Raw genomic sequence first — 25,692 nt, forward strand, 5'->3', positions numbered from 1 at the left:
ATAATAATAATAATAATAATAATAATAATTTATTATTTCTACCCTGCCCATCTGGCTGGGTTTCCCTAGCCACTCTGGGCAGCTTCCAACAAAAAATTAAAATACATTGGTTTGAGGGAGAGCTTTCTCCAAGGTAGAAGATAGTTAACTTGGCTTCCCAGTGGGAGGTGGAATGATGTGGATCATGTCTGTGGTGGGAGCATGATTGCAACTTATAAAAGTGATTGATGGGTATTTGGTGATTTTGCTATTTTATATTGTTTTGATAGATTTCTTGTATTTCTTATGCATTTTTCGTATCTGTCTTTCCCGTCAATCTGCCATTAGCCGCTTTGAGTAAAAAAGCAGTATATAAATAAAGCATTATGTAACAAGAACATTGGAAAAGGAATACCCCCAGAACACACATTTCATGTACTTACCATTCGTATAAGGGTTAACTGTCTTCTTATTTGTCATGACTCGAGCTGTCGCATTATTTACCTAAGCACATAGAAAAGTAAATTAGTGCCATTTCTGCGATAGAGGAATGTCCGTGATACTAATGAAAGGCATGCATTACTATATTAGTCATGTATAAATGCAATTTAATATATGCCCCCCAAATAAAAAATAATAAGAAATAGCAGAAAGTGCATAACAAAAGGGGGAAAAACTATTTATAATTACATTTACTGTCATTGCCATTTGTATATATATATATATATTAAAAAAAACCCACTTCCAAATCATTTCAATAAAATAACATCATCTCCTTTAAACTTTAATAAAGAGACATTAAAAGCAAATTAAAAAGGTTTTGCATAATTGAAGATTTAAAAGCATGCATCTTGTTCCATGGTAACACTGAAACAACGAAATATTTCAAAACAGGGAAAGGAAAAAACACTGTATGAAGGGGCATGCAGTGGAGTAGAAAGGGGAAAGAGACAAGGTACAGGGGGAGAAATTAAATTTCCAAAAGGAAGAAAGGAAGGAAATAAATAAATAAGTAAAGGACAAACGGATCTTAGCATTGTGCAACATAACCCTTTCAAAGAGGGGATTCATTGGGGGGGAAGCAACAGGTAGCATTCAACACTGGGAAGACATGAGCCTCATTTGATTCATTGCAAGAAAACTAACAAAATCATTCAAGCTTTCAAAAACCACAGCTAACAAAAGGATAAAAAAGAGGGTGCATTATTTAACACAATATGGAAGTTAACAATCTGAGTAAGATGTGTGCAAAAGTCATATCCTCAATCCAGTCAGTGTCTCCAAGGCTTGCTTAAAACAGACACTCAAATTGACAGGCGTACCGATATAGATAAAAAAATATAGAGAGCATCAAGAAAACTTAATACGACAAGTCAAAAAAATCCACGTGGTATATATATATCAGCGCTTTAAAAAGATACGTGAAACGGCGGGTGGACTTTCCCACTTACCATTCAGCACCATCGCCAGCATGGGGTATGTATACAGTTACCATGGTTACTGAGAGTTTGGTGAGGGCCCTAAGCGCTACCGTCGAAGGAGGGGAAAATGGAAAAGGCAAAACATGCAACATCTTACTCAAAAGACGACAGCATTTTCAATTGGTTTTTCTCGCTCTCTTTTTCTTTTAAAATTCTAACAAATACAATTCAGTGTTGAAGGGGATCCAGTGGTGGTATAAATAAATATTCATAGGCTCATCCCCTCCCATTACACCCCCAATGGAAAATTTAACTGGGAATTTGTCCAAAATGAAAACCAACATTTTAGACTCCAAACCACCACCACCCCAAAAAAGTTTGTATTTCGTTTGCAGAATTTATTTGATTTCCAAATGGGAATAGTTTTGAAAGCCACTGTAGATCCTGCCTCAACCCTGCAGTGAAAGCAAACAAATGAAATAATAAATAAATAAACAAATAAAAATAAACCAAAAACGACCTCAATTTTTAGTATTGTTTTTTTTGCTTTGTCGCTTAATTTTTGGTGTGGTTTTCTTTTTTCCAATTTTTGTTCCTCTTTTTTTTAAAAAAATAATAATCTATTGCACCCATTGAGTTAACAAAACCTTTCAGATCACAGCAAAACGGTTAAAAGCTTCTCACACTTCTGCCATACAGCTTTCAGCAATAAGGGATGATGGTAAGAGTTACAAAATAAATTGATCCAAAAATAAAAGAAAAAGGAAAGAAAGAAAAATTAAAAGTAAACCGAAGGAAGGCCAAATTATCTTTATTTATATATACATACATATGTGTGTGTGTATATATATATGTATATATATAAATAAATATATATGTATACATATATGAATCTATATACATATGTATAGATATAGATATATATAGAAAAAAACTATGGGAAGGGAAAGGGGAGGCACACCAGAGACACTAATGATGCATCTGAAACAACAAATGAGAGTGAGGCAGACATTTATAAAAAAGATGAAAAGGAAAATATTTTTAACATGCACCTCGATTTTACGGCCCTCTACCACGGTGCCGTGTAATTTCTCCCTCGCCCTTTCGGCATCAGCACTATTTTCGAAAGTAACGAAACCAAATCCCTGCATGCAGGTGGGAGAAGGGGGGAAAATAACGTGCATATCATTATTTCAGACAATGACCACTTCTTTGCTTATTTTCTTTGTCTCTCTCTGTCTCTCTCCCTCTCTCTCTCTCTCTTTAATTAAAAAGGTTCTTGTTCCTTCTTCATTTCTGCAACATGCAAATTAGAAAAATAAAAATTATAATCGTACCGAGATGTGCAATTAATAAAGCGACCAACGTGAACAACTTTTCTCTCTCTGTCTCTCTTTCATCAGTTAAATATCCCCTGAAGGAAGTCAAAGGATGAACACCAAACACCTTTCGCTTTTATTAACAGTATTGGTTTAGTTATCTAAATTGTCACTGCGGGGGGCGGGAGGGGCGGGGAAAAAGGAGGGAAGGAAATCTAAGAAAAAAAAGAAAGGAAAATCCTAAACCAATGGAACCATGTCATCACATAGGAAAACAAACAAACAAATAAAAAGGGAATGGCGAGGGAAAAGAAAGTTGGCTCACTTTGAATGGCATGCAGAGTCGACTCAACCAAATAGTAAGACAAACCAAAACTTTGTGCACAAATTTCAACACCAAAATGCAAACCTCATCTAGAACTTTGGACTAGTTCCTTCATGCCATTGTGAAGCAAAGAAACATATTTTTCACATGCAACACACTAGGGTTGTTGTTGTTTTTTATAAATTTTGGTGAAATCTATAATATTTACTTTTTTTGTCTTTAAAGAAAAGAAAAAAGAAAAAGGGGGGGGTCGTCTCAGGAAAACAAAACAAAATGCAAGGACCGCCAATGAAAGAAAATAGGGCTTGGAACTGAGCAGAAACTTCCTGACTCTTAGAAAAAGATCAAACATAATTGTGTGACATGAATAAATAAAGAACAGAATTCAGAAATGCAAACAGCTCGCCCCAGGTTTGGCTAGGCCAGAGGCAGGCAGCATGGAGTCCTTCAGAGATTATCAGTCTAGAGCTCCCATCATTTCAGGCCATCATTAAGGCTGATGGGAGTTGTAGTCCAGCAACGTCTGGAGGACACCATGCTGCGTATCTCTGAATGAGATCACATTTTCATCCTCCTTATTCGCTTCATTTTAAAATAAGGATAATGTCCATGCATCAGGTTCTGGGTTGTTTGTAATACAGGCTTGGCATACATGCACAACATGCAGTGGAGGGTGAGCACACCTTGCACATCTGCAACACCCCACCACCAACACACCCATCAGGTGTTTAGTGTAAATCTAGACCTATATGGCTACATTTGTGCACATGTCATTTCTCCACTGCAAAGATGACGGTGGGTGGTCCATGTTCACACTAAACATCCTCTAGAAGATGCTGGTGGCGGGGTTGAAAATGTGCACCCAAGTCTTCCCCCAACAACGCCCCCACTGCACATTGGGTATATATGCTAGGGCTGTATATGAATGAGCCCACTGTTGCTCCAAAATCTGTATAGATTTGCCTGAAGTGCTATACTTTGGGTGGATGCAGGTCGCCAACTTTTGCAATCCCCAAGCAGCAGGAATCAAGGAGTAGCCTCCAGAGGTGCAGTTTGTGATGATCTCAGCGGCTGCCACAGCCCTTGGGGGCACCTGAAGCTTGTGGGCTACTCATAAGAAAAGGGTGATGGCCAACTGAATTCTTCTCAGAGTAGACCCATTGAAATTAATGAACCTAAGTTTGGTATGTCCATTCATTTCAATGGGTCTCCTGTGAGTAAGATTACCATTGGATTCAACCCATTGCACCCTTCCGGCAACTTCTGGCAACTGCAAAAATCAGCACTCCTAGACCGAGGAGAGAAGCCTGCTTCACCCCAGTCATTCTTATGAGAATGGGAATTTAAATAAATACTCTGGATTCACCACCAACACCCACAAGAAAGGCTTCCATTTATTTCAAAGCAGGCAGCAGATCTGTGCACTTATTCTTGGTTATCCATAAACTCATGCCTAGTAAGGGAACTTGGAGAGTCTCAATGGAAAATGAAGTACACTCTCGCTTGTTCTCTCTGGAATTATGATAATAGAATAACACAGTGATAGCAATCTCACTATGATGACCTTCATGGGGATTCCTTCAGAACCACCTATTTTCACAACGAAAATCCAAGGACACAACACTAGGATTGAGATGCCTTAGCCCAGGGGGTGGGGAATCCCGCCACCTCCAGTTATTGCTGGACTCTTCTCAGCCCCAACCATCACAGCCAATGTTCAGGGATGATGGGAGATGGAGTTCAACAACATCTGGAGGAACCACATACTCCCCAGCAGTTGCTTCTCAGGGTTTCACACAGGACATTTCCAGTCCAACTGGAGATGTGGGGAATTGAACCTGGGATTGAGCCTGCTCTTACTCGTGAGCTGAGCCCCTTCCTTTGGTCTGTGCTTCTGATCTTTATATCTTCTCCCTGCCTGACCCACTTTGCCAGAGAACTCTGCTTCACCTCTGACTGCCTTCCCCAGTCTGGTGCTTTCCAGATGTTCCCACCAGCCCCACTAACCGCAGCCAGCACAACAAATTGTCAGGGATGGTGGGGGATGTAGTCCAAAGCATCCAGATGGACACCACGTTGGGCCAAGGACCTTGCCTCCTCCCTAACTTGATCAGAGCATGGCTGACACAAATATAGATCAAACATAACCCTTGGCTTTTCTGGGGGACCTTGAGTAACTCTCTTTCCAGCCCTCATAGAATAACTTTGTCATGCTCCTAGCCTGTGGATCTCGCCTCTAAGCAGAGTCACTTTGGGCTGTCCTCTTCCATCTACTGCCTGCAATGAAATGAGTGGTGTAGCCATGACTCCCATCTTGTGCCACAGCAGAAGTGGCAGGACTGATTCCACCCAGCAATGCAAAATTCTGCATTACTAATTCAGCATTTGCTTAGTATAGTGCTTTAAGCAATTCATACCATCTAACTTTGCTACCGTTATTAAATGAATGTTCCAACAGATATGAACCTGCACTTTAAGCTTCCAAATATCTCATCTAGTACTGACAGAGAAATTTTATATTTCAGTTATTACAAAAAAGACAAGTAAAACATTGTGTACATAAATATAGTCCAACTTTTCAAACAATGTGAGACACTAGACATTCCCACCCCTGTTAACTCTCCTCTCTCAGAATAAAACTGCATGACTAGAAGGGAGGGATGGTATAGAACTGTATTCTTTAAAACAGAGGTGGAGAACATATGGGCCCCTGATGATGTTGGAGACCAACTTCCTTCATCACTGACCAATGGCCATGCTAGTTGATGGAAGATGGAATCCAATATCATCTGGAGGGGAACAGACAAGTTTTCTTTAAAATGGAAGGAGCTGACCTTTGTGGGGTAGCATGCTCTGAAGAGAATCTGTTCCATTTCTATAATACTGGTAGTCAGAATTGCTTTCCTAGGGGGAGCAAGTTGGGACAGGGACATGGACAAAGCCTAAATGGGCAAGAAAGGGCAAAGGGCTTCTGGTACCCAAATGTCCATGTTCAGATGGAAGCCAGAAACTGAGAACTACCTCTCCTTTCCTATAGGCGATTCACACGAGGTCTGGACACCTAGATTATCCATGTGACATGGTGCAGAAGACAACTCCCCATCCTCATGCTAATAGATGAGAACTGTGTAGGTCTCACAGGTCAAACTCACAGCGCCACACCAAGGCCTCAACTTTCATTACTGGTTATATGAATGTTGAACAGTAGAAGATAGTGGAGTGGGGTGGCAGGGCTTACCTGACCCCCAGTTGGCCACATCATTACAGCTTACTAGGAGGTAAAGGGGTGTGTGTGGTTGGCATCACGCAAACACACGGGCGGAGCCCATCTGGCATGGGCGTAGCCAAGTGGGGGGGACAGGGGGCAGCTGCCCCCCATTAAGTAAATCAATAAAAATATTAACTGAGATTCTGCACACACACCCCGACATAAAGCCTGCCCCCCTAACATAAATCCTGGCTACGTCCATGCAATCAGGTGCACTCAGAAATCACCGACCTTCCCTCTCCCCCCCCCCTATGACTCCCAGTAAGCAACAGCAGTGCAGCCAACCAGAAGCAAGGTGAGCTCCACTATTCCATCACACCACCCACTACTGAGAATGTGAGCCCAAAGCTTACTTCTGCACCCCATTGGGTGGATAACCTGTATGTCCAAACCAAGAGCAAAGCAGCTATTAAGAGACTCCATGATTCAGGCTGCATTCCTTTTAAGCAAAATTGGGGAAAGGGTGGTAGAGCAGCCAATTCCAAGCAGTGCAGACCTGGGATGAGGAACCTGTGACTCTCTAGATATTGTTGCACTCCAGTTCCCATCAACCCAGCCAGCATGACCAAGGATCAAGCAGGCTAATGGAAGTTGTAGTCCAGACATCCCCAAACTTCAGCCCTCCAGATGTTTTGGACTGCAATTCCCATCTTCCCCGACCACTGGTCCTGTTAGCTAGGGATCATGGGAGTTGTAGGCCAAAACATCTGGAGGGCCGCAGTTTGGGGGTGCCTGTTGTAGTCCAACAACTTCTGAAAGGCCACAGTTACTCCAGCCTCTAAAGCAGAGGTGGGGAACCTGTAGCATTTCAGATGTTGCTGAACTATAGCTCTCTTCTTCCCTGGTGACTAACCATGGTTGCTGGGGCTGATGGAAGTTGGAGTTCAGCAATATCTGGAGGGTCAAACATTCCCCACACCTGCTCTAAAGTAAGTCCGATTGATCTAAATCACTGGGTAAAGCATTGCAGCCTTTGTCTCTTGTTTTGCTCAAGCAGCACAGAAATTGAATTCAAAAAGGTTAGCAACATTTTGAAAGTTTTAACTAAGCAGGACAGCAGCTGCACTTTCATAATCTTGGGGGTGGGGGTGGGGGTGGGGAATCACACTTGATCAAGTAATTACTCCAGAGGATATTAGATTATATTACTTGCTTCCATTTCAAGAGCAGAATATATACCTATTCTAACAATCTTTTTTTTCCCCTTGCAAGCTTGAACTAATTTCACCAAATGAGTAAGGCAATTATCAGGGATGGGAGAGAGAATCAGCAGAAAACACTTGATTATATTTAAAAGCAGAAGGCAATATTCCCCTTTAACTGGTGACAGTTTATCGTAGTTAAAATTATCCCCTTTAAAGGGATTCAAAATTAGGCCAATGAATTTCACGCTGTTTGGGAAATTGACAAGAAAGAAAGTGTGGGGGTGGAGTGGGGGGGGGGGGAAGCAGCCCAATAGGTGCTTCTGTTGAAGTGGATATTTAGAAAGGGTTTATTACAGCACTGCAATTGCTTCCTCTTATTTGTATTGAATACTTCAAACAAATTCAACATTGCCACAGGTGTATTCAACTGCTTACCTTTGAGCCTCGCTCATTAAAAATAATTTCAACATCTAAGATTTTACCAAATTGCTGCAAGGAAACAAAAAAGAAGAAGAAACCACATAAGCATTTTAAAAAAATACTTCCCTCCTCCACCACCAATGCATTAGAAACATATAAATGCAAACAATAAAAATAAAAAAGGACACTTCGAGGATTCTATAGTGTAGGAAAATAACTGCATTCTGAAGTGCAGCTAATAACAATACCTACCAGCAGATTCATCTCTGCACATACAAACATCCCTGTTTGCAGTCTACTCTATGCAGTTCAAGTAAGCATGTTCCTATGCACTACTTGGTGTATGTGGAGACGAAGATTCCATTCAGGTTGATGGGGTGACCCTTGTCGCAGGCAGGGGAGCATCTCATTTCCAGGAGGAACCCCTAAACTGGGGTCCCCTGTTATAATTACTGAAAGTAACCTTGTTTTCTCAAGGTTTCTCATTTTTCTAATCTTAAATTCAGTCTGGCACATTTCTGTATAAGTTCCTATTTACCCCCTTTTTATATGACCCACTTTTGCCATGTGACACCTTCCAGTACATCAACTCAGGGCGGGCTTACCCATAGGCACTAGGGGTGTGGGGCACCTGGGTGCTGGGCTCTCAGGGGCGCCAAGCCGAGAGTCCGGGGCCGAGATTTGGAGTCTGGGTATTGAAGAGCCAGGCTAGCCAACAGCTGCTGCTGAGTGGAGCCGAGCCCATTGGAGCGCCGCAGGCTTTTCTGCTGCGGACGCTGAGGCAGCCGGCTGGCTCTGCCCTCCTGTGTGCCTGGGATTGGCGGGCCGTCGAGAGGCCCACCCAGTGCACGCACTCTGCTCATGAGGCACGTAGCTTCCCTCCTGGGGGAGGGATTGCTCTCCTCCCGAAGTGGCATGGGAGAGAGTTGTGCGCCTGCTACCCATGTGGCTGGAGGGTGCGCAGCTTCCCTTCCAATCCTCTGCGGGGATTGCTCTCCTCTCTCCACCTGCAGTGGCATGGGAGAGAGTTGCGTGCCCCCCCCAAAGCTAAACAACTCTGAGCTTCCCCCCTAAAAAAAAGCTCAACAACTTTGCCCTGCCCCCCTTCATCTGTCATATTGCCCCTTAAACACAAACAGATCTGTTAGTCTTTGATGTGGCACATGACTTTTTGGCTATGTACACACCAGATATTGAAAACACATTTAAAATGTATCCCCCCCCCATGAATCCTGGAAACTGTCGTTTCTTAAGGGCACTTGGTGTTGCAGCTGGGGGGGGGATAAATTGAAGTTCCTAGGATTCTTTGGTGTATGTGTGTGTTAAAAGTGCTTTTGTTGTGTACTCGACCTTTGTTGCTGTTTTCTTCTGAGATGGCCTCGATGGTTCCATGAAACAAATAATGGAAGATGCTTCAACTGTCTCAGGACAGATAGACACCATGAATTTAAAGCACACTCAATATGCATTTAAAGCACATGACTTCCCTCAAAGAATCCTAGCAGCTTATTCTTAGCCAATAACCTGCTGGCAGATCCACACCAGACATTTAAAGCACAGCCAATGCACGTTTAAAACATATGACTCCCCTAATATATGCCCACATCCTTAACAACCTACAGTTCCCAGGATTCTTGGGGGAGTCATGTGTTTTAAATGTGAATCGTCTGTGCTTTAAATGTCTGATATGGAACTGCCTGCAGGCTCTCGGTTAAGAATAAGTGCCCCTTGACTCATTGAGAACATATAAAGAAGGTGCAGCTACTGAGATGTACATGAAGTTGCATCTGGCTTGAGCCCTGTTTATAGGACTGAAGATGCACATTCAAAACTTAGTGAGTGTGAGGCTACAATCTGAAGAGGACCTTCTTTTTTCCCCTTTAAATGCCAGTGCCAATGTAAACTAGTATTTTATTTCTTTATTTAATTTCTTTATTTAATTTGTTTGCCGCCCTTCATCCATAGATCTCAGGGTGGTGTACAACTTAAAAAATACTAGATTTTAAAAAAGGCAAAATGTGTAAGAACACAAAGTACTTACCCCAAACATTTGTCTGAGATCTGGATCCCGGAATCTGAAGGGTATATTTGAGACATGCAGCCGTTTCGGCTGTGATTTGTTTTCTGTGTTTTCAGAAGATTGTGTCTGTTGCTGTCCGTCGGTCTGTGCTGCATCGTCTGTCTGCTAAAAAAAAAAATCAAGCAGGGGGTGGGGATGGGATGGAATGTGGGAAGGGAGAGAAAAAAAAGTTAGCCAGGCCTTCCAGCATTGTTCTGTTACACCAGAATTGCATTTCCTCTGGAAACTGGTGTTCATGAATGGATAAACAAGAAAGGGGCAGGGAGACTGGTCATCTGAATAAATAACATCAGTTAGGAAGCTGTGTGCCTTCTTGATATGTTCCTCTCAGTCCAGTGGGATCAGATGTGGAAGCTCTGTGTTCCATGCAATTCTATTCCTACTCATGGTTGACCCATTTAAATCAATGGACATGGCTAACATAGGTCCATTCATTTCAGTGGGTCTGTTCTAAATAGAACTTAGTTGGATACCACCCTCTGCTTTTGAACCTCTTCCTTTCAGGTGGTCTTCGGCCACACTGTTCCCAACACCATTCCTGAGGGTTCCCCAAGCAATAAACTCAATTCAGAAATGTACTGCCCATTCATTTCTGTGGATCCACAATGAGTAAAACTGACAATACCCCTCACTGACATCTTGTTCAGCCCCTTGACAGCCTCTCTGACAATTTAAATTAAGTTACAGTTAGGTAGCTGTGTTGGTCTGCTGTAGTCTAAACAAACAAACAAACAAAATTCCTTCCAGTAGCACCTTAGAGACCAACTAAGTTTGTCATTGGTATGAGCTTTTGTGTGCATGCACACCTCTTCATGCACATGAAAGCTCATACCAATGACAAACTTAGTTGGTCTCTAAGGTGCTACTGGAAGGAATTTTTAAAATTTAAATTAAATCATTTATTTGAAAAGGTTTACATACCTCTTAACAAAAGGCTCTAAACATTGTACATAAAACACTATAAAAATGCATTAAAAATTCAGATAAAATCAAATGTCACAAAACAAACGGGCATTAAATGTATCAAACTAACAAACTATTTAGTTATATAATGAATATACACGCTAAATGGGGCTGATCAACCTGGGAGGGAAGCCCATCTAGGACAAGCACCCCCAAACTGCGGCCCTCCAGATGTTTTGGCCTACAACTCCCATGATCCCTAGCTAACAGGACCAGTGGTTGGGGAAGATGGGAATTGTAGTCCAAAACATCTGGAGGGCCAAAGTTTGGGGATGCCTGATCTAGGAGAAGGAAAATTATGTTCCTAAACCCCTGCTGCCTTGTGGGATATCTTGGGGAGAAGAAAAGGCTATGGGGTAAGCCCTACACAAATCCAGAATGGCGTCCCTAAGATGGTTGGGTGGTGCTTGTGTGCCTCCTTCCAGCAACTCCAGCAGCCAAGCTAGTGCCAAACGGAGTGCTCTGATTTCCTTCGGCCCACATTGTGCTCTCTGGGCATCCCAGGACCTCCATACACTTGCGCCCTGGGGAGGTCACCAGGGGTGTAGGAAGGGGGGCAATGGGGGCGGTCCGTCCCGGGTGTCATCTGTGAAGGGGTGACAAAAAGGCACACCGTGGGGGCTCGCCCTGGCATCCCAGTGCGTGGTGGCTCACCCCACCGCAGATCGCCCACCACTGCCATTCCATGCCGTGGATCTCTCCACTACCGCCGTTGTGGGTTGCACTACCCCCCCCCGGAAACCCCCCCTGCGCATGGCATGGCCGCCACTCTGGGCACCCATGCAGCTCTAGCTCTGCCACTGGAGATCACTTCAGTGCTGCTAACCCCGGGATGCACACTCCATTGACTCTCAAAACAGACAGATGCCAACAACAGAATAAAATAACATGTTAAAATTGATTTTAAAATTGTGTATCCAGGCTGGCTTCCCTAAACCAAAAAAAAAAAAGTTTCAGCAAGCGCTGAAAACAATACAGCAAAAGCGGCTGCCTAAATTTAAATTAGGCAGGGAGCTCCACAGATGAGGTCCTGCCTTGACACCCAATTTCCGACCTTCAGCCCTTGGACCTCAAGAATCAGTGGCAGGGGAGCTGGTGGGAAGCTCAGAGTTAGAGTAAGAGTGCCCATGTGATGGCCAGGGCGGAGAGAAGCTGGCAGTGAGGATATAATAAGCCTCTCAGGTGCTCCTGGGCTTTATCTGAAATAAGAAATCCCAGCTTCCTCTAGATTCCTCTTGTTCATTTCTTTACTCCAGTTCCATTTCCACCACTAGGTGGTGCTGGCCATGGATGCAAATCTATGACACGCAACAACACATTTCCAGTAAGTGTGTGTTCAAATTAGTTTGATCTGACGTACAAGCTCCGAGCACATTCCCATGTCAGGACTGGAATTTGGGGGGGGGGGGAGAGCACAAACAGAAATAAATGAGTGAATAGTACCTTAGCCTGCCTGGGAAAGAGTTGCATTCACAATCCACAATATATATGCATATTACTTTCATTTTGTAGCCTGATGGCAAGTTTTAGAGGCCTTCTGTTTCAACAACATGAAAGCAATTAATTTCATTATGTCATCTGAAAATTAAAATTAATCATCTTTTGCAAACCAAAATGTTAAGAATGCTCTGGGCTGTTTTTTTTTCTTTTCTGTTTAGAAATTTGAAGACAATATGGGATACCTAATTAATCATACTGTAGATATATATGTGTGTGTGTATATATATATACTTTTTTTTTGCATAAGAACCTTTCTTAACTTAATTTTCTGGCACAAAACCAAACAAATAAGCAGTGAAAGCATGGAATAAACACATGCACTTTCTAAAACACAGGGAGATTTTCCTTGACCTCCCCCCTCCCCCGCTGCCATCTCATTCAGCAGTGCATGGTTCAAAGATTGCTGGAGATTTGAGAAGCCATTTCTGATATCTCCCCTTGCTGTATACAAGTTACTACCAATATATACATCATCATCATCACCATCATCATCTCTATTCAAAATTTCATTCTCATAAATTGTGCAAGGTTGATACCATTAGGGGAAGGACTATGACTCAGTATTGGAACATCTCAACCTTGGTTCCACAGATGTTGTTGGACTATAACTCCCATCATTCCTAGCCAGAACAGCCAGTGGCCAAGGATGATGGCAACCACAGTCCCACAACATCTGGGGAACCAAGGTTAAGAAAGGCTGGTCTAGAGATTTTGGGTGCATGCCAATTCTGCATGTGTTTCTTCATAAATAATCACTTTTCTGCAAAAAAAATAATAATCTGTGATTCATTTGTTTATTTAAAAATGTGTGCGGGAATGTATATTTTAAAAATGTGTCTTTATCTAAATGCACGCAGTTGTAAACATATTCTATTCCAAAATTTTCAAACACATTTTGGTCTGGGAGTTTCCCCTCAGCAAAATAGTAGTGTGAAATTCAAAAGATCATTATATTCTGATTGATGTATTAGGATCAGTTCAATAAAAATGCAAAACAAATTGAATCCGTCTCCATATCTAATTCCACCTGAGCATCTTTGAAAAGGGCCCTCCTGGCAATTCTGGGTACCCTGGAAGAGGCAGAAGTCACCACCACCATTGAAGTTCCATTACAAAAAAAGAAGACCGGGAATGTCAGGTATAAAACTGGTCTAACAAGGCTAACAAAGCACATAACTCTGTTGAGAATTTTCACTCATCATCCTGAAATTCATTTTTGGCTTCCCTCATAATCCGTGAGAGGTTTGCCTGTGGAAGAACTTTCAAACTCGCTTTGACTGTGATTTTCAGTGACATTTCAATAAGTGACTGTACCCTCCAATTTCTCAAATGCTTTCTTCCCTCTCAAAAGAAACTTCAATTCTTCAACCCCTTTCTCAGGGCGCTTTAGAATTTCTTTATAATTTTAGGGGTGCGTGAAGCTGAGCTTACCTGATCACTGTGAGGTGGCTGTGAGTGTCGTGTGAGTTTATTTTCCCATTCAAATGTTTGCCCAGCACTCTATAGCCTTCCTTCCTTCCTGTGTGCCTGATCTGAAAAGGCCCCATGGGAGGACTTATCTCATGATTAGGGCTGGGTGATGTTGGGTTTTCAACATCACGGTGTATCGCCAGACAAACATCATGGTTTAGTGATATACCACAATGTTGAAAAAAGCTGCATTGGCCCCAGCCGGTGAGATGCCAGGTGAAACTGTGGCAGCTCTCATCATGAGAGCTGAGGCGCTTTTACCCCAGTGCCTCGCGGGCTGTGGCCAATACAGCTGTCCCCAGCCTGCTGCTCAGCCAGGGGACGGAAAGGCTCCTGTCCCCAGCGAAGCCAGGCCCAAGTCCCCTGCCGGTCGTGCTTGGCCAAGCTCCCTCTGCCTTCGCTGGCATGTGGGGCAAGTGAGCAACCTTGCCCACTAGCCCCCCACTCCACAAAGACAGACCAAACAGCAGTAGGCAAGCTCACGGAACCTGTCAGGCTCTGTGCATTTGACAGCCTTCGCCTTTGCAGGTGCGCTGCCTCTTTCCTCCAGTGAAGGGGTCGTTCGTCCCAGGAGGAATGAGGCAGCCCACCCTCCCAGGCAAAGTCTGCAAGGCATGAGGTGCAAAGTCACCCTATTTGCGTCTTGTGGAAAGGGGCTTCTGGTGAGCACTGGGCCCATCAGCAGCATCAAATATCATCTACACCACCTGCTTGCCTTCAACTGGAGGATGGGATCTGTCTTTTGCAAGGAAAGGCATAGCACACCTTCCCGGAGAAGGCAGTCAGGCGAGGATGGGGATCTCAGCTGGGAAGGGCAGGCTTCATGCTTCACAGCTGAGCAGCCCCTATCCCGCTTTTACTGGTGTGCAAGCAGGGTCGGGGCGCTCTCAGCTGGGAAGGGCAGACTTCACAGCCCCAATCCCACTCCTAATCATGTGCAAGAAGGAGCTGAGTCAGGCATCTCTCAGCAGGGAAGAGGAGGCTTTCTGCTACCCAGCTGTGCAGCCCCGATCCTGTTCCTACTTGCGTGCAAACAGGAGCGGGGGTCAAGGCTCTCTCAGCTGAGGAGGGGGGAGAACTTTAACGGAGCCCCCATCCTGTGCAGGTTCATGTGAGCCGGTGGTGGGCCATGGCTCCATAAAACTGCTTGGCTGAGGCGAGGGCAGCAGAGCGAACCTCAGCCAAGCAGTTTAAAGAAGCAGAGGAAGAAACAAGCAAAATCTTGCCCGATATAAATATTTTTGCAAAGCAATTTCCCCTAATGCAATGCCTTTTTGTATGTTATCTTCACTAAAATAGGCATTTATATGCACACTTTGACACAGTAAATGCATTTTTTGTTCACATTACTTGACTGGAGAACTGCAATGCAAAATGGAGAACTGCAATGCAAAATTAGGAGACCTGCAAATTTGGAAGGATGATTCTGTTTTAGTTCACATATTGTTTTGGAAAGTGCAAAATAGGAAAGTTCACCCTTAAATGTGAGCCAAACAAAATATCTCCTCCATCTCTACTTAAGATTGGAAAAATGAAAAACCTAGAGAAACAAAAATGGACAGATTTGCTGTTCCTGGTGCAAATTGAGAAAATTCTGGTACAGAAGGCGCACAGGTTCTTTGAAAAGTGTGATGCTGCAGTCAGGACAGCAAAAAGAAAAGCCAGTTGTATCCCTTTCAACAGATTGTGCCACTGATGCTGATCAAACCTGGTGTGATTTATCAGGCTGAATATTTTGTGGCCCAACACTCAGACAAGCAAAGAATTGTTCCATGCAACTTGAAACAATAGAATGGAACATAACTTACTTGGAACTTTTTAGGAGAGGAGAGAGAGAAAAAGAGAGAGAAACAACGCAAGCCCTGGTCTATAAATCTGCACTATATACATCAGCTATAATGTCCAACTACTTTCTAGCTCGGAGATTTGAGACATCATTTGTCATCTCTACGGAAAAGGTCATTTCCACCATTTATTGCATGACTTTTCACTGGCTCCACTGAGATTGTATTTTTAATTTAAAAGGCCTGATAAACAATTACATATTTTACTCCAGTTATTGATGACCAGCTGCCCAGTTTGGGAAGGGGAGGGGCGTTATCTCTGCATTGTGAATAGCAAGAGCCAACTAACAAAACAGAAGCCATCGAGGGTGTTCTTGAAGCCATCATTAGCATACACAGGCACCATGCACCAAGCACTGAAGAATACAGTACCCAGCCTGAAAATTTCAGTAACATCCCCCCTCCCCCACATTTCCAATTGTTGAAACTAAACTGCTTCTTTGAAGACTGTTGAATGCATTTTGCAACTACTTTAATCTGGGACTCTAGGGCTCATTTTTTCCATAATCATTTCTAACTCAATCAATAAGGCAGAGCTACACAAGTTTAATCTTGGTAAAATTTGATTTAGGTATTGACAAATGCACAGAGAAAACTATATGCAGGGCATGCATACATCTTCACAATGGAATGTGTCTTCGTATGTCAAATTTAATTTATCATTCTTTAGCCAATTTACATTCCTCACCATGGCACCAGCCCCAGGTTTTAGGGGAGTTGCTTTCCTACCAAGCATCAGTCTCCGGTGGGGGCAATCATATTTTTTATTTTGCTCCCCTGGGTCTGATTTTGTTTTGTTGAGAATATGACTACAGTCCTGTATATAGGAAACTAGGAAGCTGCCTTATACTGGATCAGACCCTTGTTCCATCTAGCTCAGTATTGTTTACATTGACTGGCAGGAGCTCTCCAGCATATCAGATACAGTAATGAGTTTCTCCCAGCCCTACCTGGAGATCCCAGGGATGCTACACTCACTAAGCTACGGGCCCCTTCCTTGAATGCAGAGACAGTAGCCTTTCCAACTGAGTCGTCTCCATTCGCTTTCAACTTCAACTCTCTTAAACCCCAGCCAGCACCATGATGTAATGTTGCTGCAGGAGCCATTGTATGAGAAAGCATGCATCCCTTGCTTCCAGCTTCACAGTAAGCCTAGTTTGCAATTACCTCTGAACTGAGAAAAGGCTCTTGCTCAGAGTGAAGCTCCAGCATCTCCAGGCAGAGCTGGGGGAAGCTGGATGCCCCAATTGGTCTGACTCAGTACATGGCAGCTTCCTATGTCACCAAGCGGCCATATTAACCCAAAGGTGATTGAGAATGAAAATGATGGAGGGATTTTTAAAATCAGGGTTATTGGTTCAGTTCCATTTTCATCTGTGGTTCATAAAGTGTTTTTAAACAATCAGCAGAGCACCCATTGATAATAGCCAGCCTGTGAAATGTCCCTCCATTCTCTCGTAATTAACATGGCAAGCTGTAATATTTTAATGTCATTAACCATGAATGGGTGTTGCTCAGTGGCAAGCAAACCTTAACTTCTCCCCAAGCTTCCTACATTTAAAGTTTAGATCTGGGAAGCTTGTGCAGGAAAGCAGGCTAAATACAATCTCCTGCAATGCAGGGATCTTTTGCCCAATGTGGAGCTCAAACCCACGACCCTGAGATTAAGAATCCCATGCTCTACCAACTGAGCTATCCCAGCTAACTTATACCACCTGCTATGCCAGGATCCTGATCCTGCCTCATTTTCAGTGGTGCCATTCTAAATTGAGAAATGCACAGGCATGCGCCCGCGTACACACCCACCCCCCCCCACACACCCACCCCCCACACACACTGAGTTTGCAATTCGTTATTATTATTTAGTACCCTGCATGCATTCTGTATAGCTTCTTGGGCTACTTAGAAAGCATGTGGCTGTGTTTGTGTGTCTCTGTGTGTATGTATATATAATTTGTCCTGAACCTTTCTCAATTGCTTTTTTATCAGGCTTACAAATCAAATCAAATAGGTATATTGCAAAACCTGGGTGATATTATTTTCCCCCCTCTGCCCCGCGCTTATAGCACAATGTATTGAGTTACGCTTTTCTGTGAACTGCCACCACTATTCTCCCTGGATTGAAAGAGAATGGCTGTGGGGGCTGTAAATTCACTCGGCTTCCCGGCATTACTGCTTAAATCAAGAGGCCTATTCAAAGAGAGAGCAAGTGTTCATTACACAAATCAATTTGGTCAAAAGAACAGCACGGTGGGTACTCAACCGTTGCTCACATAATATTGTCAACTTAATCAAATAATGCCTGCAAGACGTCCACAAAAGGCTTTCTTTTTACCCGCCCCCCCCCCCGATAAATAACTTGATTGATTCAACAGGAAAATGAAATGAAATGGTGGGGTGTTGTCTCCCCCAACCCACCAAAAAAGACAGAAATGTGAATAAGTATTATGCACTTCCTGGTTAAGCATGTGTAAATTGGTGTAGAAGTTGATTGATAAAAGTAATAAAAATAAAAATATCTATTGCTTGAAAAAACAAGTACATCCATACATACAAAAGCATGCATAGTAGAAGTGTGCCCTAAAATGCTGGTGGTTTTTTATGATTACGTTTTTAAAAATTGCAAACTGATGCAAAATTGTGGTTTATCTGCATGCATAAAATAAATAATGGCACCACAACCCCTCTCATCTGGAGGAATAATTAGCTCAACTACATTATTATTATTTTTTGCACTGCCACATTTTTAAAAGGAGAATGTAAATTGTGCTAGGGGGTAAAGTCTTTGTTACTAGTCGAAGTCATGATTCCTTGGAACAAAGAAAATGATGCTACAAAGTCATCTCAAGATAGCAAGACAAGGAGACACTTCTTGAATGTGGGCAAAACAAATATGATTCGTGATATGTCTAGATGAAGGTGAGGGGATCACTCTACTATTAAAAAATATATATATTTGTAAACAACAACGAACAGATGCTGGGGATAAAAATAAGAGTCTGACCCCCAATCAGTGTTCCCTAGCCATGATGGTGCTCAAATCCCCTTTATCCTCTAAAGCAGGGTTGGGGAACCTGTGGCCCTCTAGATGTTGCTGGACTAAAGCCTCCATCATCTTGACTATTGGCCATGCCAGCTGAGGCTGAGTCCAACAATATCTGGAAAGGCACAGATTCCCCATACCCCCCTTACAGGAATACTAGAACAAGGACTAAGGCTCTTGGATGCTACAGCCTTTAGTAGAGAGGATGGTGGGGCACTGCCACTCACCTGTCATGGGCTGGCTGCACACAGAGGAATGGTGGGAGGAATCAGCTGGGGAACCACCACTGGAAGAAGGCTCAGAGCCCAGGGAGTGGTGGTGGGATGACGATGAGTGACCAGAGGGCGAATTCTGGGAACAGGAGATGTTGGAAGCTGAAGGGGGTAGCAGGACTTAGTGAGCTGGGGGAGTCGGTGGCAAAGAGAAGTGCAGAATCAGAGACAGAAGCTGACACTGAAGCAGGAGGGTGGGAGGAAGGAGGTCAAAAGGAAGAGATGAGTCAAGCTGGTGAAGAGTCACATGTGTCTCCCCCTTCCGCTATGAAAAGCTCACCTCCCCCATCTCCCAGAACAAGGAGAGGCATGAAAATGGTGGAGGAGAGATTGGCTACATAGAGACACAGTCTCCAATTGCTTGAGAAAAGTCCTGGAGAGGAGGAGACATGGACAGCTGTGGGGAGTCAGGAACCTTTAGTCTCAGAAACGGATTTCGTGGAGGAAGACCCACCAGGAATGAGCTGCTGTGTTCATTAGGCCTGACACTCAGCCCAGTCTGCAAAGTTCATGTTTTTGCTAATAGTTAGCTCCAACTTTAGACGGTGTGATTACTGACCGCCATGCTCACCCAACCTCTGACTGGACATGTTGCTGCTTACTAGACGGTAGTGGGGAAGGGGTGAGGTGGCAGGGAGGTCAGCGCAATGCAAAAGCTCCAAGAGAGCCAATCTGCTAGAGACTCATTCCAAAGCCCAAAATCTTTTTTTTTCTTTTTTACATACAAAGGAGTGGATTCCTCCAATCCACACACCAGAAATAATGCAGTTGCATTGCACCAAATGCACATTTTTCTTACGCAAACGCAACTTTATGTGATAGGCTGCAGCTCCATTCCAGATCTGTTCAAGCCTTTATTTCTGCCTGTCTCTTACTGACAACCTCCCTCCACCTCCCCTTTCTGGTTTAGTCTGTCTCTGCCTGTCACATCCCTCCTCCTCCCTTCCACTAGTCACTTGTATGTTGAGGAGTGGGGGGTAGCAGCAGACAATGGTGGAGGAAGAGGAGTGCGGGGAAAGCGCACCCCTGGCAGTGCGATCCCAGTGGGGTGCCATTGTGGCTACCCACTGCCCGCGCTGGGCGCCACGGCTCTCTTGGCAGCACGCCACATCCCCAGGACGTGACCAGCCCCACCCCTGCCTGCTCTCCGCCCTCGGTGCCAGAGCATGAAGCTCTGCCACTGGCAGCAGAGATGTGGGGGGCACCTCTTGGGGCCACTCTTGCCAGCCAAAGGAAAGGTAATTTTGGCTATAAGCAATTTTCACATTTATGCACGAACCTCAGAACCAAACCCCTATGTATGATGCAACTCGACTGTATCTGAATTTTAAAAGCCAATTCCCTAGCTCGTAAGTTGTCTGTACAAAAAGACAGGGTAAAAATGAATGTTGACCTTCTTTTAGTTTCCAGAAACATAGGAGAAAACCACCACCTTTTTTGCCAGTCTAATCAAGCCTTAATTTCCAGGTCCGGTAACTGGCAAAAAGCTACATGTTTCTCCAGTACTGCGTGGAAGCCCATTGCGAAAAATCCAATTTCATTTCCAACATCTCCTTTTTTTACTTTGTATAGTTTCATACCAATGACTCTTGGGAGTGGAGGGAGCCACAGAAAGGTAAAATGATTTCATTTTGTCTTCAAAAAGAAAAAGAAAAAAGTTCCAAATTATGTGACAAATTGCAAATTCGCCCCCCACTCCCCCTGCCATCAAAATAATGTAAATATAATGGGGCAAATGCAAGTTCAAGAAACAGTTCTAACTGGTCAATTGCCAAATCCCCCAAGAGATAGTATTGATGTCTATGTTGTGGATGGTGATTTGGAAAATTCAAATTCAAACAGGATAAGTATACCTCCCTGATCCTTTTGTTTCCAGTGCTTGTTTGGACTTCAAGTGAGTGCCTTTTTCATTCTCTATTTATGGCTGGGCAGTAAGGCCGATGCAAGAGGCCAATCTAAAAAATTGTGCCGTGTGTTTACCTTTGGCAAATTGGAATGGACTGGAATGTCTAGCATTTCCCCCCGTGAACAAGACTAATGTCACACACATAAAACTCCTTCCTGTAGGAGCCGTGTTTATACAGACTACCGCTGAGTCAACTTGCGAATGCAGCTGCACCATGCTGAGAAAGAATGGCTGATTGCTACATTGGATGTTGTAAGGAAATAAAAAAATATATATGACAACATGATGAAATGATTTCTTTGCTTGACCCATCGGAGGCTCACCACCTTTCGCTGAAACCCTGCTGGACCTCTCTCTATTTGCTCAGATTCATGCCTGAACAGAAGGCCTTTTTCTCTCTTCCTTGTGCCAGCCACACAGAGCAGCTGGGCCCGCTGAAAATTCATGATAGACACAAGCTGATCTCTTTCAGAGATGTGTGAAATCTGCCAATTATTTCCGATAAATATATATATAAAAATCTGCCTCACCAAAAAGCACATTTCCACACAAGGAGAAGTGTCATTTTCACAAAAGTAGGGTTTTCTAAATGTCTAATTTCTTTGGTGTTTTTGCTTCTAAGTAATCATATGTGCTTCACTGGCATACACACTAACTGTACGCTTGAACATTAGAAGAGCCCATCTGGATCAGGCCAAAGGTCCACCTAGTCCAGCATCCTGTTCTCACGATGGCCAATCAGATGTCCAAATGTGAACCCTGCAAGCAGGACCTGAACACAACAGCACTCTCCCTTCCTGCGATTCCCAGCAACTGATGTTCAGGAGCCTAGTCCTCATGACTTGTGGCTCTCATTTGCCTTCCAATCTGTGAATCTGTCTAAGAGCCATTCAAGTGGGTGGCCACTGTTACATCTTTTAGGAACAAATTGTATAGTTTAGTTATTGGATAGTTTAAGTATTTCTCATCACTGGCCCTCATTCCATATAATAATGTTGTTGGTGATGAAAATGACTATTTTGATCTATTTGTTAGGTAAAGGGACCCCTGACCATTAGGTCCAGTCGTGACCGACTCTGGGGTTGCGGCGATCATCTCGCTTTACTGGCCGAGGGAGCCGCCGTACAGCTTCTGGGTCATGTGGCCAACATGACTAGCTAAGCCGCTTCTGGTGAACCAGAGCAGCACACAGAAACGCCATTTACCTTCCTGCTGTAGCGGTACCTATTTATCTACTTGCACTTTGACATGCTTTCAAACTGCTGGGTTGGCAGGAGCTGGGACTGAGCAACGGAAGCTCACCCCTTTGCGGGGATTCGAACCGCCGACCTTCTGATCGGCAAGCCCTAGGCTCTGTGGTTTAATCCACAGCGCCACCCGCATCCTGATCTATTTGTTACTCCCTACCAAAAAACCCAAAACAAAAAAAAAACAAAAAAGTGACTTACAAAGGATTAAAAGCCAGGGGAACCTTAATAACATCTGGGTTGCCATGGGTTCTCTTCCTGGTTGTCTGCATTTTTCTAAGGTATGCAGAAATTTGGGGTGAAAGGTGGCTTGGTTTTCTGAAGACAGCTGTTTTCTGAAGACTGCTGGATGTCACAGCGCTGCTCGCCCCTCGCCGTCCCAAACCTCGTCTCCTCTGCATGGAGATGCTCCACGGGACCATAGCAAGAGAGAGAGAAAGACGCCTGCCCCACGTGCCTCCCGCTGCCGCCCTCTGCAGAGGTGGCTGGGGAAATCTCTGCATGCCAGAGACAGCATATATAGGCGCCCTCCCACCTTTAAGTGTGATTGACTTGTGCATGACCATGTATATGCACAACACCAGGAATATTTAAAGAATTCAATTCAAACCCAGAAATGGCAGGAGAGAGCTGGAGAGTCCTTGTGGTCCACGATGAAACCCTTCCCTGGAGCCTGAAGAGGATGTCAGAGAGGGCGGAGTAAGCCCCGAAGAGACCAGAGGTGCAGTGGGATTTTGTTTACAACGCTCATCCTCCCCACCTAACAGCTGACATGGGGGGTAGTGCAGCAGCCGCAGCAGCCGCTTTCTCACATATCCTCTAGCCTTCCTGTTGGCCCCAGAGCTTCATTTCTAGTTGTGGATATTTTTGAGGTTTACTACAGTCAAGCAGTGTACGAAGCTTATGAAATGAATAAATAACTGAAACATGCTTTGCAAAAATGTGTATTAGGCAAAGTTGAATATATATAAGCATTTGGAAACATTTGTTGATGAATTTTCACGACAACTTTTAAAAAGATAACTTAAGATCAAACTTAAGGTAAGAAAGAAGAGAAACTGAAATTGACCAACCAATTCACCTATCCATAGCTGAGTCTGAAGTCCAGACACATCTGGAGGGTCACAGCTTCCCCATAGGCCAAGCAGCAGCAACAAACTCGAGCCAATTTCCTCACCCTTAAATGCCAGTTTGTAAACTACCTCTTTGGTGTCTGGCTGAGTACGGGAGAAAGGCAGGATGCTGAGTTGCATAGGCCATTAAGTCCAGCCTCACTAATAATCCACAAAAGTTATTAACCCAGAAACTAGCCTGCTTGTCCACACACACCTATTTAAGTCATTGAAGCACAATGATGGCTTAGGAAAAAGAGATTAAACTCCCTTCCAATTTGCAAAAACCTTTCTTGCTCACCACAGGTGACCAGGCACAGGGCTGTTTACAAGCCTGCATTTGTCTGACCCAGCATGGCTATTCTTGTGTTCTTAACACTGCAGCAGTAATTGTCCAGACCTATTTCAAGGCAGAGAGGTTTTACATGGGCTGTGTGCAGTGCGCCATGCTCTGAACTCGTCCCCCAGTTTTCATAGCCGCCCTGTGGAAAATATCTTGGTTTTGGTTTGCTGGCTTCTCTCTTCTTCCAGCCAGCTGCCACAAAAAACCCTGCATTCTCAAATGAGATGCAGCATTTTGAATAGAGAAGCAGGGGTAACAGAGCTGCAGGCACCGGACACTTAATGTTTCCCATTCTTATTATTAAAAAGAAAGAAAAATCACTAGATTGCAGGGCTGCATTCAGGGAGGGGCCTCTGAAGTCTTCAGGAGCCTCCTCTTTCTTTATGCAAGAGAAAACTTACAAACCAAGAACTGCTTCTTGCCACTCTTGTGCCTTGTTAAGAAAATAAGAAGAGCCTGCTGGATCAGGACAAAGGCCCATCTAGTTCAGCATCCTGCTCTCACAGTAGCAGACCATATGCCTTTGGGAAACCTGCAAGCAGGACCTGAGCACAAGAGCAATCTCCCCTCCTGCAGTTTCCAGCAACTAGTATTCAGAAGCATTACTGCCTCCGACATGGCATAGTCTAATTGCCATTGTTCAGTCTTGATCCTTCGCTGGCTTTAAAGGCAACACAGATGGAGGGAGCTGCTTCACATGGAATCAGCATCCAGGTCTTTGGAGGTTGCACCTTATAGGCAGAACTGCATTGAGGGCAGTTACAGGTAGGTTGCCGTGTTGGTCTGAGTCGAAACAAAATAAAAAAAATCCTTCAGTAGCACCTTAAAGACCAACTAAGTTTTTATTTTGGTATGAGCTTTCGTGTGCATGCACACTTCGTCAGATACACTAGTGTGCATGCACACGAAAGCTCATACCAAAATAAAAACTTAGTTGGTCTTTAAGGTGCTACTGAAGGATTTTTTTTATTTTGCATTGAGGGTAGAACAACTGCAGATATTTCTAGATGAGACTGATTACCTGGATCTGTGCCAGTCTCGGTTCAGACCAGGGTTTTGGGCTAAATCAGACTCGGCTGCTTTGATGGATGGTCTTTGTAGAAAGCAGGACAGCAACCCTGCTCCTTCTGCTCCATCTCACAACAACTTGGAATCCTGAATGGATGGGTACTGGTGGCGCTCTGCTGCAGTGACTCACTTTGTACCTGCCAAGTTGTATCAAGTGAGTATCATTGGAAGAATGTTCTTTAGCCCCCTGGTGTTTACATTATAGGGTGCCACATGGCACTATTTTGTACCCAATTCTACGCAACATCTATATGATGAGTTTTCAAGCAAGGTGTCATCAGTACACTGATGATACCCAACTCTATTTCTGTATTACATTCCATGTTTGCACAAACAGGACAGGTGATGCTTCTCACTTCTCATTAGAAATTGTGGTTGGATTGTGGGTTTTCTCTGCCTTCTGTCATTCTCCTCGTGTATTTTGATTTGACTATGAGAAGTTAATTACAGAACTGGCAACCTCTTGTTTCCCACTAGGTGGCAAACCTGGCCTCTCACTCTGCTTTTGGCCTGGACAGAATTGCTCCTGGACCCATTTTGCTTTGGAAGCAATGCTGGCTGCCCCAACATGAAGAATTACCCACCATTTCTCCCCTTATTCAACATATGTTCCTGCCTTTAAGGGCTCTCTCAAAAAATTTCCCAACCTGAACTTCCCCAAAGAGTTTGCAGTTCCAAATGACCTCACTCAATATAGGGATGTGTTCTGTGTTCATTTCTGTGTTCCATTGATCAGTGGCAGAGCACATGTCGGCAGAAGGCCCAGGTAGATAACAGAGACCCCTGTCTAAAACCTGGAGAGCTGCTGGCAGTCAGCATGAGCAATACTGAGCTAGATAAGTCAACAGTCTGACTCAATATAAGGCAACTTCTTATCTAGCTTGGCATGCAGAAGGTCCAAGGTTCAACCCTTGTTACCTCCTAGAAGGGGCAAGAGACCCCTGTCTGAAACCCCAGAGATCCACTG

General features: G+C 43.9%; 1 protein-coding gene across 4 annotated transcripts in view; it reads right to left on the minus strand.

Annotated features, from left to right (window-relative positions):
* The window catches only part of RBFOX1 (RNA binding fox-1 homolog 1), an 882,054-nt gene that overhangs the window by 109,018 nt on the left and 747,344 nt on the right, over window positions 1-25,692 (minus strand). For 3 of the 4 annotated variants that reach the window (XM_088656526.1, XM_035132149.3, XM_088656524.1), the window contains exons 5-8: window positions 9,919-10,062; window positions 7,893-7,946; window positions 2,453-2,545; window positions 423-483 (exon numbers count right to left, since the gene is read on the minus strand). In XM_088656526.1, the coding sequence (XP_088512652.1) occupies window positions 423-483; window positions 2,453-2,545; window positions 7,893-7,946; window positions 9,919-10,062 (352 nt within the window). The remainder of the gene's footprint in view (window positions 1-422; window positions 484-2,452; window positions 2,546-7,892; window positions 7,947-9,918; window positions 10,063-25,692) is intronic. The other variant, XM_088656525.1, reaches the window with a different exon arrangement.

The sequence above is a fragment of the Zootoca vivipara genome, chromosome 13 (genome assembly GCF_965207765.1).
Source record: "Zootoca vivipara chromosome 13, rZooViv2.hap1.1, whole genome shotgun sequence".
NCBI classification, from domain to species: Eukaryota; Metazoa; Chordata; class Lepidosauria; order Squamata; family Lacertidae; genus Zootoca; species Zootoca vivipara.